The sequence below is a fragment of the Gymnodraco acuticeps genome, unplaced genomic scaffold, assembly GCF_902827175.1.
Source record: "Gymnodraco acuticeps unplaced genomic scaffold, fGymAcu1.1, whole genome shotgun sequence".
Lineage (NCBI taxonomy): Eukaryota > Metazoa > Chordata > Actinopteri > Perciformes > Bathydraconidae > Gymnodraco > Gymnodraco acuticeps.
In genome coordinates this window covers 3073244-3093282 of record NW_022990699.1, presented here as the reverse complement: position 1 = coordinate 3093282, position 20039 = coordinate 3073244, and the positions used below count along the sequence as shown (strand labels likewise).

The window sequence follows — 20039 nt, the reverse complement described above, 5'->3', positions numbered from 1 at the left end:
ATCATTCATCTGGTTACGTTATTGACCGCCCCCCGACCCAAAAAATGGGCTTCCCCTACATTTTTCCCCACGCCACGCTACTGCACAATAGACAGAATAGGCTTGTTTGAGACGCGTTGCGGCTCGCCTCGAAAGTAGACGAGAATAGCCGATCGCAGCCGGGGGAGGTCTCAAAAAGCTCGCCTGAAGTCGGACAGCTCGAAGTCGGCTTCGTCTTCTTCTTCTCTCTGTTTTTTGGCGGATTGCAAACAACTTTAGGTGCATACCGCCACCTCCGGAGTCGGCTTGACTCAGTTTGCATTTATAAAGAATGCACACATGTGTTTAATCGTTAATGTCAGATATGTACTAAGTAAATACATTTGTTCCTGCTCAAGATTAGATTCAACTTTATTGTTATTGCACATATTACAGGTAGGCTACCTATGAGAGAACGAAATTCAGTTTAGCTTCTAACCAGGTGCAACAAGCAGTAAAGTGAAAAGTAATGTACACAATCTACAGAATACAATATAGAATGAATTGAATGATGAATAAACAGTGAGGGGTATGAATTAGGGTTGCCAACTTCCAGACATGGAGAAACGGGACACACGCATGTGTCCCCCGCGCGCGCGCGAAGATTTTCGGGTTTCTGGCGGATTTAGTTACTTTTTTTTGTTACTTTATTTCGGTGTTATGTTATTTAATTATTTTGGGGGAGCCAGCCCCCTAGGGTTCGAGGGGTCAAACCCCCCAAAACCCTCAAAATGCATAGAAAACGATGCATAGCCTACCTATAACACAATACAAACACAATGATTGATTTTACACCTGCATTAGGCTACTACATCACATTGTATATCAGCATGTTCAAATCGGATAGGTGGGCACTAGGGACATCTGGGCACCTCGATGTACAATTGGCTATTTTGTCCAAAATGTTAAAAAATAAATATTTGAAAATGGTAGGCTATTAAGTAATGCAAAGTATACATGATGTGAACATGCAACGGTCAACACACACACACACACACACACACAACCCCACAACACACAACACACACACACACACACACAACACACACACACACACACACACACAGAAGACCCGAGACAGATCTCGACTCACAGGCTTTACCCAACTGTGTTTTTCTTCCACTGTTTGTTGTAAGACACAAGTATTTTCTTTTTAGAACGGCCAGGGCCCAGAACCACATCCTCTCTCTCTTCTCCTCTTTCATTATCACCTCCTCCACTGGCAGCGCTCATTTTCCCACACGACTGAACAGGCTGACATGCCACGCAAACAATGATGCCGCGCCCGCGGCCCACCGGAGAAAATCTCACACACACGTGCGAGCATTGTGCCTGCCCTGTCAACTGAGCGGTCCTAGTGCCCTTCGCATACAGCACACAAACACACAGCAGACACACTGCATTGCGCGCAAACAGAAACATTTGTTATTTTTCCCTTTCCACGGGAGTCCGGGACAAACAATGTCCGTACAGACTAGCCCTTTTGGCTCAAATACGGGACGGTTGGCAACCCTAGTATGAATACACGAAGAGAAGAAGAAGAAGAAGAAGAAGAAGTGAAGAAGAAGAAGAAGAAGAAGAAGGAAGAAGAAGAAGGGAGAAGAAGGAAGAAGAAGAAGAAGATAGAAGAAGAAGAAGAAGAAGAAGAAAAGAAGAAGAAGAAAGAAGAAGAAGAAGAAGAAGAAGAAGAAGAAGAAGAAGAAGAAGAGAAGAAGAAGAAGGAAGAAGAAGAAGAAGAAGAAGAAGAAGAAGAAGAAGAAGAAGAAGAAGAAGAAGAAGAAGAAGAAGAAGAAGAAAGAAGAAGAGAAGCCGACTCGCAGATGTCCGACTTCAGACGAGCTTTTTGAGACCTCCCCCGGCTGCGATCGGCTATTCTGTCTACTTTCGAGGCGAGCCGCAGCTCGTCTCAAACAAGCCTACTGTTACTCACTTGCGTCTTTTTCCTTGCCTCTTAGTCCCTCCCACCAGGGAAGGCATGCGAGACGCCAAAGAAACCATGCCGAGAAGGGAAGAAGAAGCAGGGAAATTACACTAAAAAAAAGATCTTTGGCTGGCTGTTACATCAAACAAAATGTAACATGTATTTTCAACGTAATTAATTTCATGTTTCCAAGATGAACGTGATGAAAAACATGTATGGTTTGCATGAATCGCAACAATTCACATTTATTAGATTCATTCATGTTGAGATAAACTGACACAAAGGGATTAGGGTACATATGATTCCCACTCCAGAGCAGAAGGTGGCGGTATAACCACCAATAAACTGGATACCAACTAATGTAATCAGAGACAAAAATCAATCTACTTTTAAATGTTCACGGTTGTAAAGATGTGAAACGACAAACAATAAGACATGCTAAATTCTTGACTGCTCTTGGACACTTCCATGGAGTATTAAGATAACTCTGCCAGACTCTGCCATTGTTTTATTTTGTCCGCGATCTGGCGGGAAAGGTTTTTCCCTGCATCCTGTGTGCACTCGCGATATTTGGGCTCTAACCGTAAACTAACCATCATCATCGCGAGAGAGGATCATTGAGACAAGAAAGACCGATGGCGAAAGTTGGAGGAGGTAAGCAGAAAACATTGTCATCTAACTGTGAAGCTGTTAATAAATGTCATCAACTGTTAGTCCATGATGTGATACTTGTGGTAACGTTGATAGTTAATTTGTTATTTAGTGTTCTTTTTGATCTCACTTAAAAAGCCGAATGAGCCGACGGAACATGCTAAAGCTAACGTCGTTAACTAGCTAGTCTGTGTAACTGCCAGTTAGGGAGATGGTTCAAATATAGAATATCAGGATTGAAAACTAAATGACGGAAGCATTACCCTGAGAAAGTTAAACGAAAAGTGTGCTACCCCAGGCGCTTATATGTCAGTAATATCAGCCCCTTTTACAAAGGAATGTTGCGCCGTTATTCGGCTGCGTCACGTAAATTAGCTGCCAAGCTAGCTGCCATGCGGAGCTGACTGCCACTGTGGTTTTCGCTCTGCAGTTAAAGTTACGTGACGGGTGCCGCTCTGTCAGTGTCGGTAGTCGCACTCTCTGTCTCTCCGCTAGCTCTCCCTGCTCAGCATATAGTTATGTTCGGCTCTGTGTAACTGCACCCCCGGGCCAGTAACCTACATGCTGCCTGTACTGCAGTGACAAAGAGCCGGCTGAAAATCGGCAACGTTTTCTTAATATTCCTCGATTTTAAATATTGATGTCCACACATTTTCAGTAATAATGTTGTCAGGCACTTAATAATAATAATACGTGTGCCTATCAGTGGCAAAAACAAGCACTTCAACTTTGAGTAATATAGGATAATGTAACAATTCAGTAGGGTACCGAGCCCCGGTATTAATCAAAGGAGTCCCGGGAATTAATTATTAAAGACTGGTGCCATTAAGCTCCAATGTTATCAGTCTTTGTATCGGTACTGGAGATATTTAAAACATGTTATATGTATTATGCTACACAAACATTATATTGCAGTTTTAGTTTTGCCAACTCCGTTTTTAATATGCAAAAAGTCTGCAAAATGCGTCTGATTATTTTGAGTATTTTCGATCTTTCAAATCCAGCGTCTCTGTGTGAGGGGGCGGGGCAGTTTACACACGCGACTGCTACATGCAGCACACACACACCTCCAATTATCTGTTTGAATCCTAAAATCCCATGTGTGAATATATATATAAGGGCGAGAGATTCAGTATTAGCATTGATGCTTTTGTCTTTAGGTCTACGGACCATTGGTGTGATCACCAAACTGGACCTGATGGATGAAGGGACAGACTCACGAGACATCCTGGAAAACAAACTACTGCCGCTCCACAGAGGTGAGAACCCCCCCACACGCACACATTTTTATTAAATCCTTGATTGGAATCCAGCTATTACATTACAATATTTACAGACTTTATATACTACCCAAAACAGGGTGTCTTTTCTTTAGGGGTCAGCAAATCATCAATCTGCATTATTTTCCCTGTAATTCCTGACATTGAAATTAAACAATTACTATGGTGTTAAATTGACTAACAGCTTTATTTGTATTGTTCCACATGTGAACAGTTCTCCAATTGTAGAAGTTATAATAATTTAATATTTGGTCACAAGTGCTTTGGAATCAACGTTTGTCTTTATTCCATAACTCACATTGAACAACTGATATTTGTCTTTCTTTAGGTTACATCGGGGTGGTGAACCGCAGTCAGAAGGACATTGATGGAAAGAAAGACATCCACGCTGCTTTGGCTGCTGAGGCTGCTGAGAGGAAGTTCTTCCTGTCCCACCCGGGGTACAGACACATTGCAGAATGCATGGGCACACCACACCTGCAGAAGACCCTCAATCAGGTGAGACACACACGCAGGGCCGTCCCTCCCTACAGGCCGATCATGCAGGCTGGAAACTAGAGCATCACTCGAAGATGGGTTATTGTATGAGTAAAATGTCAAACTTTTGCCAATTGCCATATTAAAACATCAGCTGCAATTCACAACATGAAGAAGGCAGTCTCTGCATAGCATATAGGCTAATGGAGATGCAGTTATTTCCAGCATTCTTTATTTACCATTCATTCAAGTATTTTATGCCTTTTTATCTGCTAATGTAAATACATGATTTATGCAATTGCATGTCTTAAACGGACTGAACTGCTAAATCAAACCTGTGAACAGTGACATCAAAATAGCCAATCTGAGTTTTGTGGGTTTTGTTTTTTTGTTGTAGGTGAATGCAGAATTTAAGAGAATCACAACAATTAATTTGCAATCCAAGTTCTTCTCTTCGCTGGATATTCACTCTACAAGCCTGATCGATGTGTATACCAAGAAAGGTGGAGTTCAAGGGAAGAAGATCAAAAGCATCATGCTTCCCATAACCCAGGTATGAAAACAATGTAAAGGTGACAAAGAAACTGTAGGAGCTGTACAAAGTCTAGGATGTTCCGTGAATAGCATAGCATCCGGAGCATTATGTTTTCAATATTATTTTGACACTTAGCACCACATCCATTCCCCCAGTGGGGGTCATTGTATCAGAGTGAGCGGCATACTATTATGAAGGCCTAAAATAACGCACTACAAAGCTGTCCCTGACAGCAGTCTTTCATGGAAATGGCAGATGTTCCTACCCCAATGGTCACTGAGTGTACTGTAGGGCTGCAGCCAGGGGCGGCGGGTACTGTAGGCTAGGGAAGGCTAAGCCTTCGCAAATATTTGTGTCACTGCATCCTGGTAAAATACAAATATAATGTTTGTGTCTTTGACATTAGCGCTGCTATGCAGCCACCAGTAAACTACTACGAAGCCAGTTCAACAGACCCTGGATATGTTTGAGTTATCTTAACTAACCCTAACAAACGAGATCTCGCTAAGCGGTCCTACAACGCTGGTTATCAACTCTGTAAATCAAGCCAGGGATTCTCTCTCCAGCTGAGAGCGCATTCATGTGAAAGGGGCGGGGTTAGCTACATTTGACCAATCACACACAGGGACAAGTGTACTGCGCAGCGTCATACTTCAGTAATGAAAAGTAAACTAATATTAGACAAATATGAGCTTTAACCATCCATGACTTAAACATATAATCCAGGATACAAGCCACATAGTTGCACCTGCAAGGAGAATATAGAACAACTGGTTAAAAAATAAATAAACTACAGAGCGTTTGAAAGCGTACAACAGTTTTATGATATCACTGCCCCATAGACACGAGTGGATCTGACTTTAATTACATTTGAGTTGAGTGTTTCGTCAACCCAATGTGTTGCTTAAAATAATACTTCTGCATCCAGTATGTGACACTGTGAGTGTTGCACGGCCAGATACGGCTCAGCTGACTCAGATAAGGAAATATATATTATATGATCGATGATCTGATTGATGATGTGATATGAACGATAAGTGCGACACGTCGGCGTCTTCTCTGCATACGGCAATTTAAACTGTATTTCCTTTATCCTGTAAAACTCTGCACACTGAGCTCTGATTGGTCACTGAGTTGATCTATTTTCTATACACGCCGGTGGCGGGCAGCGTCAGGTAAAAAAAGTTATTTAGCCTTCCCAAACCTGAGCCTCACGCGCCGCCTATGACTGCAGCGATCAATTATTTTAGTAATCGAGTATTCTATCAATTATTCCATTGATTAATCGAGTAATTGGAAACAGATTAGCTTTTTAAAGCAAAAGTATTTCTTCAATAAAAAGTCATTTTAAATATTCAAAATAAGACAGGTCTTCTCAAATGAACAACTAATTATTTTCCTTTTTTAGAAAAATGTATTGCTTAAATTGCATAGCATATTATCTGACTAAACCCATTGAATTAAAGTGCAATATTACATTCAGGGTTTTAAAGAAAACATTTGTGAAACGGTGAAACCCAGACTGCTTGTTGTTCATAATGGGCTTTTTTATTGCATGTTCTCTGACCTGCATACTTAGACTGACAGCATTGACGTGAGACGCGAATGCATCCTCAAAGGTCTTTGTGTCTACTTCAATGAAGATCCAGAGCTGGTGAAGGAATACATGGTATGTTGATGTACCTTTTTTATCTTCACAAAGAGGAGGATGATCATAGTTGGAATGGATTGTGTTTCTTCTAAAACTAAGGGAAATGTTGCCTTTACATTTTGATGATGTTGGATGTGTTAATGCTTTTTGGAAACAGTGTTTTTTGTTCTTTCTTTTTTTTCAATTTGGAAAACCCAAACTACATAAAGCTCAATATGACCGATTATAGAAATGGGATGTAATGCACATCAGTGAAAATCACTCTCCTTATTTGTTTTTCACAGAGCATCGACAACAGCAGTCAAACGGCAATGGCAGAGACGGTCTTCGGAATATTTGTCATTCGACACGAAGGTGCAGAGCCTGGGGATGACCCCGAGAACGTTGGGATCATTCTGGAGGGGCTCGAAGTGTTGGATGAGTTGGGAAACTTATCTTTTACGGTGGCGATGATGTTTGCTCTCGTGTATGCTCTAAACTTGAGCTACCCTCCAGAGCTGAAGTTTACATTTGAAGCACTGCAGAAAATAATGATGGAGCTAGATGAAAACAGACTATCCACAAAAGGACAAGTTCTCAAAACATTGCTTTCCCGTGCCTAATGTCACTGTTTGGGATCGCCTCATCTTCCAAACACGCAGCCATCAGAGATTCGGTGACTCACCTCTTTGACAGAAATGTTGATTGTATGCAAGAAGTATAAAAGTAAGCATTCAAAGTTGGCTGTAGCATGGTTACGTGGACCTCACTGAGCAGAGGGCTGTGCGAGGAGGCAGATGTTACCATGTTGCCTTATTTGGTCTACTGTTGAAATTCAAGTTTGTTATACTGTTCACCCTAAAGTTGAAACATTTTAATATTTGGGAAGAAACTGTGTTTTTTCAAGCATCTGTCAGTATAAAGCTATTTTGTGAAATATATATTCACTGTTATATTTAATAACAGTGAAAGCCAGTCTGCTTGTTGGCTGAGATGGTGTTCTTAATGGGCTTTTTTTATTGCATGTTCTCTAATCTGCATACTTAGACTGACAGCAATGACGTGAGACACGAATGCATCCTCGTATTATATTTCATATAATATTTGGGAAGAAACTTAATTTTTTCAAGCATCTGCAGCATTGTTTCTCTTTGCCTATTTTGTGAAATACAATTTTGTATTTCAACATCTCGCGTTTGTGTTATGTTTCCACCCTTGAAGCTCACTAGACTACTGTTGAAATTCTGTTTCTGTTACTGTTCACTCTAAACGTTTTAAATATGTAAACACTCAAAAGTTATTCTTTGAATGAACTTGATTAAATCATGGACAGTATTTCCACATGATGAAATGGCTTTCTTTCAGCTTTAAGCAATTACGTTGACCCAACCCAGGTAAATTAAGTTGGTAACACACCTTATAAATAAGTTGTATCAATCCTAATAGATTGCATTGACCCAACCCAAGTAGAGTTATTTTTTTGAGTGTAGGGTCCTTCTCAGGTCCATTAAATGGAATCCTTGCGTCCCTCACTTGCGTCGTTTCCCTGCGTTTAGTCCCTTCCTGCAGGGAAGTGAGACGCAAGGAAACCATGCACAAGAAGCAGGGAAATTAGTTTTAAGAGCAATGGGACGTCCTTTTTCCCGGAGCGTCACGTGAAGCGACGTCCGTTTGTGATGACGCTGCACAGCTGATCGTCTGACAGCAGCCAGCTCTGTCCCCGTTATTTTCACAAAACACCCCCCGCCTCTGTTAGCACACATTTACTGACACAAACATTTGTATCATCTGTTGTAGACCCAAATACATTAAATAAAATAAGAACTCATTCTCAAAAAAAGATAAACGCCATTCTTAAAATGTATAAACGAAAAAAGCGATCATGAAAATGTTTCCAATAAATGAATAAAACATGTTTTGACCACTTTGTTGTTCAGATAGCCTATATCACATATGTTGTAACTAAATGATACATGAATTGAAACAAAACACAGTATAGACTGAGGAGTGACTCGTGAGTTTCATGTATTTTATTCACTCCGCTGGGAAACTGCTCTCATGTCAAGAAGCATCGGATCAGTGCATGCACTGCATCGTCCAATCAGTGAGCGATACACAGTAAGGGGGCGGGGCGAGTATCTGTGGATTTCATCGGAGGATGGTCTGGTGATTCCTCGATTATCGCTCCTCCATTATCGCTCCTCGATCCCCCGGCAGAAATAAGCGCCATGGGACGGTACTCAAGATGACGAAGACAAATCAACTTCCGGTGATACAGACGAGCGAGGAGCGAGGAAAGTGAAGCGACGTCCTTTTGTGATGACGCCGCACAGCTGATCGTCTGACAGCAGCCAAATCTGTCTCCTCTGTTAGTACACATTTACTGACATAAACATTTGTATCATCTGTTGTAGACCCAAATAAATCAAATAAAATAAGAACTCATTTTCAAAAACAGATAAAAGCCATTCTTAAAATGAATGAACAAACAATAGTTTAATATTTCTTTGAGTGCACAAAGAAAAAATATTGAGAGAAGAAAAAGCATAACAGAAATATTGTGGTTTAAATAAATGTGAACAGAGGTTGCATTATCGTAATAGTAGCCTATAGGCATACAATTAAAATGAAGTAACGGCACTAACTTAGGCTGAACTGAGACAAATCATCATGTAATTCATGTCTCAGCTGTGACTGAATGGAAATGACAATAAATACAAATGTAAAACGAAAAAAGCTGTTCCTGCTGACAGACATTCAATCTGTCTCTCTTTTAATTGTATTGTGTTCATAATAAAAATGAATCGGAGATCATGAAAAATGTTTCCAATAAATTAATAAAATGATTTGTATCCACTTTGTTATTCAGATATATCACAATAGATGTTATATGAATTTGAAACACTGTATAAACTGAGGAGTGACTCCCGTGAGTTTATTGTGTTATCTTAACGCTGTTAAACTGCTCTCATGTTAAGAAGCATCAGTGCATGCGCTGCATTAGTAAGGGGGCGGGGCGAGTGGATGAGGTGTTTCACCGGGAGATGGTCCGGTAGTGCCTTGGTTATCGCTCCTCCGTTATCGCTCCTCCGTTATCGCTCCTCGATCCTCGATCCTCGCTCGGTCCTCCGGCACAAATAAGCACCATGGGACGCTCCTCAAGATGGCGTAGAAAGATCAACTTCCGGTGATCCCGAGGACCTAGAAGCGAGGAAATGAAAAATAACTAACTTGAAATCCTCACTCTGTTTGGTTCATGGTGAAGTTGGTGACTGCGGTCAACTCAGCCGTCTCTCAAATTTGCTTGGTCAAATGAGCAGTTCTTCATTTCTGAGTGCGCGATTTATAGCGCCTTTACGGTAATCGCTGAGAAGCGGCACTAACGCAAGAGTAAAAATAATGCATGTTTTTTCTGCTTCATGCGATACAAATTATTTTTACCATGAGTTCTTAAAAAAACTAACACTGTTTGACTCAGTCCTAGTTTGACTGCTACCAACAATAAAATGAAGTACTTTTACTGTCTTTTTTCTGGGTAATACTCTCAAATTCCCCTCCTGAGAACAAAATCATGCAACTTCTGCTATATTTGATGAGATAAAATGATTTTTATCGATGCATCCTTAATAAAAGTGATACTGTTGGACTCAGTACTTGTTAGACTACTACCACAAGTACAATCAAGTACTTTTACTGTGTACTTTTGAGTAATCCCCTGTCAAACTCCCCTCCAGAGTACAATAATGCATGTTTTCTGCCCTCTTTGATGAGAGATAAAATGATTTTGTGCAATAAGTTCTTAATGTAATTGGTACTGTTGGATTCAGTACTACTTGGACTACTACCAAAACTACAATCAAGTACTTTTACTGTGTACTTTTGAGTAATCCTTTGTCAAACTCCACCCCTGAGTACAATAATGCATGTTTTCTGCCATCTTTGATGAGAGATAAAATGATTTTGTGCAATAAGTTCTTAATGTAATTGGTACTGTTGGATTCAGTACTACTTGGACTACTACCAAAACTACAATCAAGTATTTTTACTGTGTACTTTTTGAGTAATCCTTTGTCAAATTCCACCCCTGAGTACAATAATGCATGTTTTCTGCCATCTTTGATGAGAGATAAAATGATTTTGTGCAATAAGTTCTTAATGTAATTGGTACTGTTGGATTCAGTACTACTTGGACTACTACCAAAACTACAATCAAGTATTTTTACTGTGTACTTTTTGAGTAATCCTTTGTCAAACTCCACCCCTGAGTACAATAATGCATGTTTTCTGCCATCTTTGATGAGAGATAAAATGATTTTGTGCAATAAGTTCTTAATGTAATTGGTACTGTTGGATTCAGTACTACTTGGACTACTACCAAAACTACAATCAAGTATTTTTACTGTGTACTTTTTGAGTAATCCTTTGTCAAACTCCACCCCTGAGTACAATAATGCATGTTTTCTGCCATCTTTGATGAGAGATAAAATGATTTTGTGCAATAAGTTCTTAATGTAATTGGTACTGTTGGATTCAGTACTATTTGGACTACTACCAAAAGTACAATCAAGTACTTTTACTGTGTACTTTTTGAGTAATCCTTTGTCAAACTCCACGCCTGAGTACAATAATGCATGTTTTCTGCCATCTTTGATGAGGGATCAAATTATTTGTAGCCATAAGTTCTTAATAAAATTGATACTGTTGGACTCAGTACATGTTAGACTACTACCACAAATACAATCAAGTACTTTTACAGTGTACTATTTGAGTAATCCTTTGTCAAACTCCACCCCTGAGTACAATAAGGCATGTTTTCTGCCATCTTTGATGAGAGATACAATGATTTTGTGCAATAAGTTCTTAATGTAATTGGTACTGTTGGATTCAGTACTACTTGGACTACTACCAAAACTACAATCAAGTATTTTTACTTTGTACTTTTTGAGTAATACTCTGTCAAACTCCCCTCCAGAGTACAATAATGCATGTTTTCTGCCCTCTTTGATGAGAGATAAAAGGATTTTAAAAAATAAGTTCTTAGTGAAATTGATACTGTTGAACTCAGTACTACTTGGACTAGTAGCACAAGTACAATCAAGTACTTTTACTATGTACTTTTTGAGTAATCCCCTGTCAAACTCCCCTCCAGAGTACAATAATGCATGTTTTCTGCCCTCTTTGATGAGAGATAAAATGATTTTGTGCAATAAGTTCTTAATGTAATTGGTACTGTTGGATTCAGTACTACTTGGACTACTACCAAAACTACAATCAAGTATTTTTACTGTGTACTTTTTGAGTAATCCTTTGTCAAACTCCACCCCTGAGTACAATAATGCATGTTTTCTGCCATCTTTGATGAGAGATAAAATGATTTTGTGCAATAAGTTCTTAATGTAATTGGTACTGTTGGATTCAGTACTACTTGGACTACTACCATAAGTACAATCAAGTACTTTTACTGTGTACTTTTTGAGTAATCCTTTGTCAAACTCCACGCCTGAGTACAATAATGCATGTTTTCTGCCATCTTTGATGAGAGATAAAAGGATTTTTTGCAATAAGTTCTTAATAAAATTGGTACAGTTGGATTCAGTACTACTTGGACTACTACCAAAAGTACAATCAAGTACTTTTACTGTGTACTTTTTGAGTCTTGTAATGCGCTGTTGAGGAACCTGCGACCCAAGTTGTGTATATGATCAATACACCTTAGAAAATCTTGAAATCTTGAAAGGAATGTGCAAAAGAGCCATTATACAGTTTTTAATTAACTATTAGTAGAGAATAACGAGTAATGAATACTTTATAGAGATCTGCAGATAAATGTTTCGTCTTCTCAAGCACCACCTATCAAATATCTCTCCTGATTGTTGGCACTTGACAATCACCTTCCCTGAATTTCACTCAGGTGTAACTAAAGTCTGCTTTAAGGGTTGTTTATATTTCACATCATTAATCAGAATCTGCAAAGTAACTAAACTAAATGTAGTGGAGTAAAAATACCAGGTTAACCTCTGATTTGTAGTGGAGAATTACAAAGTAACAATGAGCTGTCATGTGGGTATATATTAATGCTGCACATTATGGATACAAGCGATTTTCACCCATTTAGTAATTACATGTTTTAAATGTGTACACACCAATGTGTTTCCTATCGCCTAAACCTCCAGGGCTGTACACAGTTTAATACTGGCAACTTCTAATTTTTGGAAAAACGTCTTTTAAAACTACAATTCCCAGTAGATACGTGCCATAGAGAACATGTTGCGAAACACAATAGCCAGCATGTGTATTTCTCGGGGGGCGTTCGAGTCCAGTTTTGAATAGTCTGCCGTGGTTTCGTTCCATTTCAAAGAGCTTGACGCTCGGCGTAACCTTGGCGCACTGCCACTCCAACATCACAGGGTTTGTCAACGGGACTGTAGTCCCAAACGATAGCTGGGGATTATGGGTAGTGTAGTATCTTTGGCCATCCTAAATCTCGAAATGTCCCGTCTGTTTCTGGTGACTTTATTTACGGCTAAAAAGCATGCTAAAATGCCCAAGATTATAGAATTAAACGAATAAATAAAAACAAGGATAATTGTGTGTTATTGTTGAGTAAATAACAGTGTGTTATTTAGAAAAGAATAACAAATTAGAAGGAAAAGATTAAAAAAATACAGATTTCAGTATTTTGAGGCTCTAAGCCCCATTTATTTTCCTCACAGACGACAAAACAAGTCCGACATTATACGATTTAAAATAAAAACAAATAAATAAAAAGATAAAAGACTGGCATGCAATTTACGTTAGAATAAATAGAATGGTTTTGAATAATAGATGATAGTAAAATCTAAGTCACTTTACAGCCCCGCCCACTTTTGGGGAAACCAACGCTGTCATTTGAACAGCGATCAAGCCTGAAGCCACAGAGATCTTCTGTTACTGTCCTTTCTTCTTCGAGGAAGCACAGAAACACGTAACTCTGGATTTGTTTTAATGTTTGAGGTGCAATAAATGACACAGCAGCTTTTTGTCATGTTAAAACTATTATTTTCTGCCTCGCTCATGAGATTAACAGCTGGCGAAATTACAGCCTCGCCTACTGATTTTAATGTAACCATATATCGAGCCCGATTGTCGATTTCAAAGGTGTGCTCTAAAATGATATTTATAAATGACTATTATCATTATTATAAGCAAGACAATAAATGGCAAAGATATGTAGAAAATAAACGTATTTAAGATACGTTCATAACGAACGTAACGTGGGAGAAAATACGTTTCTAGCTAAACGTAATTGAGAATGCAGTTTAGTTCTGTGGGAACGTAATTTTTAGGAGACATGGTTGCAAAAATTATACATGTGTTATACATCCAGAAATATCGAAATATCGTTTCCCACAGTGTGACATGTATACATAAAACAAAAAGGGCCTAGATAACCGGGGTATACCGTTTAAAATGTTAATATATTTAAAGTGTTCAAAGTGCAGTTTCAGTGCAAGTCAGTTGAAACGATCTTAAGTTGGCGTGACGTTGAAGTCGTGCGACCCTGCTGCTGTACTGGCTTGTAGTTCGTTTATAGCATAACGTTAGCATTTCGCTTTTGGCGACTAGATTTATGATTCAAAAATTATAAAAGTAGGGTAGACATGTGGAGATTATCCGGCTGAACAAAACGTGATCCCTCTCTTAAATGTGTGTCAACCACAGACCTTATTTCGAGCTATTTTCCAAAATCCTATGGAGAATTTGCATTGGTTTTTCACGAAGGAACCGGAAGAAGTTTACTTCCGGGTTTTACCACGCGTCACTGCGGTTCTCTATACCTGTCAATTAGTGCTTCCATTGACCTCATCTGTAATGGAAGCTCGTCGAGGGTACGTATATTTGTATTTCAACAGAAAAGTAGTTATATACATAATTGTGTTCGAAAATAAAACACAAATGTTTATATTAATTGTTTATAGTTCTGATTTGACTTTATTTTAAGTCAAATCATAACTATTATATGTAGTTTAATCATTTTTATTTAGGTGGTCGCTCAGTTTTTCAAATGTACACCATTCAGCTCCTCCAGCACCCCTACTTCCTGCGGCACCCGACACACTGAACTCACATGTTGTTTAACAGATGACACGTTTGTAAACAAAAACCCTGCTGGGGGACTGGGTGATACATTATCTTTTAAAATTGTATGAACATGTCCAAATTTAAGAATCCCCATAGAAATTGTCAACGGACAAACTGTTTTCTCAAGATGTACATGTATTATTATTTTTTTTAAATAAGAAAAAAACAGTGTTCTTGTTTATTACAGGTTATAAAGTTATACTTTTATAAAATGTATGGACAACATTTTAAAAAGTGCTGGGGACATGTACCCAGCATCCCCAGCTTAAATGACACCTATGAATATATCCCTCTGTCCTTTCAGTGCAAATCGACATAGCATAGGCAACAAATCAGAAGTCAGGGAATCAAGCTAATTAATTAAAAAAGTCTAAACTGAGTGAAAAGTCTAACTATAAATAATAGATTTTAACTTGTTATGTCTTTTCAGAGTCTTGGTTTTCTCAACGTTTGGGAAGGCAAGTGTTTCTTATTTGTCACACAATTGTAATTGCATTAAAAAATTCAATGATTTCTCAAATGTCATATTTTTTTACAAAGAAATGACGGAACTTTGACATTTCAATTTCAGACAAGAAAAATAACAATAACAAAAGAAGTCCTTTTGGCTGTCACTGACAAGCTTCGAGCCACAACCAAAACAAAAGACAACGATGAAGGTGACGAGAAAGACACTTTCTGGGGCGAGGTGTGTCAGGAGCTTGGAATATCCGATTCCAAGACCAATAGGACACGGCTTCATCATGCCTATAATCATCATAAAAAGGTACATTTTTTATAAATATTGCACTAATATTGATTCTTATTTCTGCTTTGCTTTTATCTTCATCATCAGTCTGCCTGTGTGAACAACTTTAATTTGGATGTGCTATAATATTTTATATTATTTGATTAATAATTACATCTTTGGATTTCATTTGCTCCTTGTCATGTGCAGATGAGACACAAGACACAGATGGTGACCGCAGCACCTGCCAGCCCATCGACAGACAGTGACCACACGGCCTGCCCCATCGACAGTGACCACAGTTCCACTGACATTGACCGCACAGTGCCTGCTACCCCATCGTCGGTTAGACAGGCATTCACAGAGACGAGTGAACCAGAAGACGTTTCAGAGGTAAATATCGCATATTAGCACGTAGTTAGTGTTAGTGTGTTATGAAACATGCACACTACTGTGTGGAGTGAAATTATAGTTAGTCCCAAATAAACAATTTCAGATATATTGATTCACATCAGTAAAGAGTCATTCCAACTTTGGTCACTTTCGCTAATATGTTTTCATTGTGTTTTACAGTGTAATTCATCAGGGACATATGACTCCTCATCACACTCAAAAGATGGGCAACTCTTACACTCATTTAAATTGCCTTCAAATCCTTCATTTTTTTTTGTCACTAAAAGTGACTGGAAGAAACTGAGGATGAGACAACATAAGCGTCGATTCAAATCTTTAAACTGGACTTCAGTCATGGCCACTGGCATCCGGAGTGTCCACCCACACTGTTGCTTTGTCTTCAAATCTCACAGTGTGCGAACAGTTTGGTCAAAAAGGAAAGGGTCACTTTTTTCATGTGTTGGCTACTGTCGATTTGATAACTGTCCTGTGGAGGTCGAAGTTGACATTGAGGATGAGTCATCCCTTAAGGCAGTTGTGACCTTCAGAGGTGAAAAATCATGGCACAACTGTGAAGAACTCAAACATCGGCCTGTGCGTGCAGATGAAAGGGATGCACTTGCTAATGCCCTCACCAGCAAACTTCCCAGAAGTGTGTACCTTGATAAGCTCAATAAACTGGATGACACTGTGTTGGCTTCTGGAAACAGAGACCAGGTACCATCAACTGGTGTGATGAAAACATTGTCCTGGCAGGCAAGAAAGAAGCTGAGAAAACACAGCAATGAAATTATCAGCCTCAGAAAAATGATGGAGGAAGAGCTTGAGACTGAGGAAGCAGTCATTAAAAAAATTATAGCACACCCCAAAGGAGTCATGCTATGGTCCAACAAAACAATTGACCTCTTCCATGACAGGTGCAGGGAAGACATTGTATATGTGGATGCGACAGGGAGCATTGTTAAAAAGGCAAAAGGGAAAACCTCACCTTTTTATGTGTATGAGATGGTGGTCCGAAATCCATTCAAAGGATCCTCCCCTGTCCCTGTGGCCACCTACATCACAAAAGACCACACAATAGCCTCCATATCCTTTTTCCTTGGGTCATTTCTGACTGATGTAATAAGACTCCATGGAAGGGGAGCCAAAAAAAGACCTGTCATGCTGATCTGTGATGGCTCTACAGTCCTCATGGAGTCCATGGCCTATAATTTCTGTGGAGTCAGCCTCCAGGAACTTCTCTCCATGTACTACAGCATCGTATCTGGACAGGCAAAGCATGATTGTACTTTTAGTAGTAGTCCAAGTAGTACTGAATCCAACAGTACCAATGTCATTAAGAACTTATTGCACAAAATCATTTTATCTCTCATCAAAGATGGCAGAAAACATGCATTATTGTACTCTGGAGGGGAGTTTGACAGGGGATTACTCAAAAAGTACACAGTAAAAGTACTTGATTGTACTTTTAGTAGTAGTCCAAGTAGTACTGAATCCAACAGTACCAATTTCATTAAGAACTTATTGCACAAAATTATTTCATCTCTCATCAAAGATGGCAGAAAACATGCATTATTGTACTCTGGAGGGGAGTTTGACAGGGGATTACTCAAAAAGTACACAGTAAAAGTACTTGATTGTACTTTTAGTAGTAGTCCAAGTAGTACTGAATCCAACAGTACCAATTTCATTAAGAACTTATTGCACAAAATCATTTTATCTCTCATCAAAGATGGCAGAAAACATGCATTATTGTACTCTGGAGGGGAGTTTGACAGGGGATTACTCAAAAAGTACACTGTAAAAGTACTTGATTGTACTTTTAGTAGTAGTCCAAGTAGTACTGAATCCAACAGTACCAATTTCATTAAGAACTTATTGCACAAAATCATTTCATCCCCCATCAAAGATGGCAGAAAACATGCATTATTGTACTCAGGGGTGGAGTTTGACAAAGGATTACTCAAAAAGTACACAGTAAAAATACTTGATTGTACTTGTGCTACTAGTCCAAATAGTACTGAATTCAACAGTACCAATTTTATTAAGAACTTATTGCACAAAATCCTTTTATCTCTCATCAAAGATGGCAGAAAACATGCATTATTGTACTCAGGGGTGGAGTTTGACAAAGGATTACTCAAAAAGTACACAGTAAAAATACTTGATTGTACTTGTGCTACTAGTCCAAGTAGTACTGAATCCAACAGTACCAATTTCACTAAGAACGTATTGCAAAAAATCATTTTATCTCTCATCAAAGATAGCAGAATACATTATTTTGTGTACTCAGGACAGGAGTTTAAACAAGTATTACTTAAAAAGTACACAGTAAAAGTACTTGATTGTACTTTTAGTAGTAGTCCAAGTAGTACTGAATCCAACAGTACCAATTTCATTAAGAACTTATTGCACAAAATCCTTTTATCTCTCATCAAAGATGGCAGAAAACATGCATTATTGTACTCAGGGGTGGAGTTTGACAAAGGATTACTCAAAAAGTACACAGTAAAAATACTTGATTGTACTTGTGCTACTAATCCAAGTAGTACTGAATCCAACAGTACCAATTTCACTAAGAACTTATTGCAAAAAATCATTTTATCTCTCATCAAAGATAGCAGAATACATTCTTTTGTGTACTCAGGACAGGAGTTATTACTTTAAAAGTACACAGTAAAAGTGCTTGATTGTACTCGTGGTAGTAGTCCAAGTAGTACAGAATTCAGCATAACCGATTTTATTAAGAACTCATTGCAAAAAATGATTGTATCTCTCATCAAAGAGGGCAGAAAACATGCATTATTGTACTCTGGAGGGGAGTTTGACAGAGTATTACTCAAAAAGTACACAGTAAAAGTACTTGATTGTATGGTAGTAGTCTAACATGTACTGAGTCCAACAGTACCAATTTTATTAAGAACTTATGGCTAAAAATAATTTGGTCCCTCATCAAATATCATTGATTGATTGATCAAATATAGCATAAGCACTTTTACTATCGTCAGCGCCACTTCTCGGCGATTACCGTAAAGACGCTATTAATCGCGCACTCAAAAATGAAGCGCTGCTCATTTGACCAAGCAAATGCGAGAGACGGCTGAGTTGACCGCAGTCATTGGTGCGGGTGTGGTGGAAACTACAATAGTTTGTCTCAGTTGCTAAGGAGCTCAGTCAGCAGCAAACAACTAACGTTCCATTCTGAACGTCCGATGTTCATTGAAGCTCTGTAAGCCTCCACATAATGTGTACAGTTGGGTTCGTCATAGTAGCGGCGGGCTGATTAATCTGTATTAAGATGTGGGGGTTTGTTTCTATTTTGGCAAACATATTGAAGTGTGGTGCCTTTTTAAACTCATCAAGCCCATATCCTGCGGAACGGCCAAGGCCTGCAGCACAGGACAGTGAGGACACACAGTAGCATATTTAACATTACTTTAAGCACATTGCACAGTAACACCTGTGGTTTATTTAAAATATGGATATATGCTTGCTTTTGCCATAAGCCTATGTGTGAGGATTCACTTTTGTTACTATACGTTAGTCGCACTTTTTTTTCAATGCCTGTGCTATGGCCTTTGCACAAAAGCTATTCTGGTTTTAATCACATTTTAAACATGTTTGATTGTATGAGGAGTCTGAAAGAAGAGAACAATTAAAGGCTTTGGGAATCTGACGTCATTGTCACCTGACGGTGTCACCTGATTCGGTCACATGATCGGTGACCGGGTAAACAGGAAGTCATAACAAGTTTTCCGTCAGTTCAAGAACGTCTCTCTTGGCTGCACGATCACTGGTCTTCTCCCTCTCACAAAGGTAGGAATAACAGTTTTAAGGTGGTTTTATGGTCTTTTAAATGAATTTATGCAAGTGGCTCATTTAGTTTGGGTTTTATTAGGGCGAGTGCAAGACGAGATTTTACCGTTGACGGAGGGAAACTCTCCCGACAGGCACGAGACCGGGTCTGTTATGAGCAATTCGCTTTTAAATGGCGTTTTAAACCGACGTTTTAATTGTGTTTTAAGCAGTGTTGGGACTAACGCGTCACAAACTAACGCGTTACTGTCACGCAACTACATTTGGCGGTAACTAATAACGTTACATATTCCCATTCAGTAACGCCGTTATCGTTGCTGTGATTTAAATGGGTGCGTTACTGCGTTACATTATGTGATCCAACTGAACCGAATCGGATGTAATTTACAGGCGAATACAGTGATGTCCTCTCACAGTACCATGGAAAAGTGAAAGTGACCAGAGAGGATTGATGATTGGTTAACGCAGGG

General features: G+C 39.0%; 1 protein-coding gene and 1 long non-coding RNA gene across 4 annotated transcripts; both read left to right on the top strand.

Moving 5' to 3' along the window:
- The first annotated feature begins 2534 nt into the window (after positions 1 to 2534).
- On the top strand, positions 2535 to 8114 carry LOC117555929 (dynamin-like). Of its 3 annotated transcripts, XR_004570473.1 has the most exons (7): positions 2535 to 2593; positions 3751 to 3849; positions 4199 to 4368; positions 4745 to 4900; positions 6462 to 6551; positions 6818 to 7287; positions 7351 to 8114. XR_004570473.1 is itself a non-coding variant. In XM_034231004.1 (6 exons), the coding sequence occupies exons 1-6, from the start codon at positions 2575 to 2577 to the stop codon at positions 7133 to 7135; spliced, it is 852 nt and encodes a 283-aa protein (XP_034086895.1). In that variant the 5' UTR covers positions 2535 to 2574; the 3' UTR covers positions 7136 to 8114. The 3 variants fall into 3 exon arrangements, 2 of the variants coding, with proteins under 2 accessions (XP_034086895.1, XP_034086896.1); XM_034231004.1 differs by having other exon boundaries at positions 6818 to 8114; XM_034231005.1 differs by lacking the exon at positions 6462 to 6551 and having other exon boundaries at positions 6818 to 8114.
- A 6828-nt stretch (positions 8115 to 14942) lies between these two features.
- On the top strand, positions 14943 to 16134 carry LOC117555948. The gene is made up of 3 exons (XR_004570475.1): positions 14943 to 15399; positions 15571 to 15753; positions 15934 to 16134. It is a non-coding gene; the product is annotated as an uncharacterized LOC117555948 (long non-coding RNA).
- Positions 16135 to 20039: the final 3905 nt, after the last annotated feature.

Coding starts and splice junctions, on each gene's coding strand:
- LOC117555929 (XM_034231004.1), top strand. Junction 3,850..4,198: donor ACTACTGCCGCTCCACAGAG/GTGAGAACCCCC, acceptor GTCTTTCTTTAG/GTTACATCGGGGTGGTGAAC. Junction 6,552..6,817: donor AGCTGGTGAAGGAATACATG/GTATGTTGATGT, acceptor TGTTTTTCACAG/AGCATCGACAACAGCAGTCA.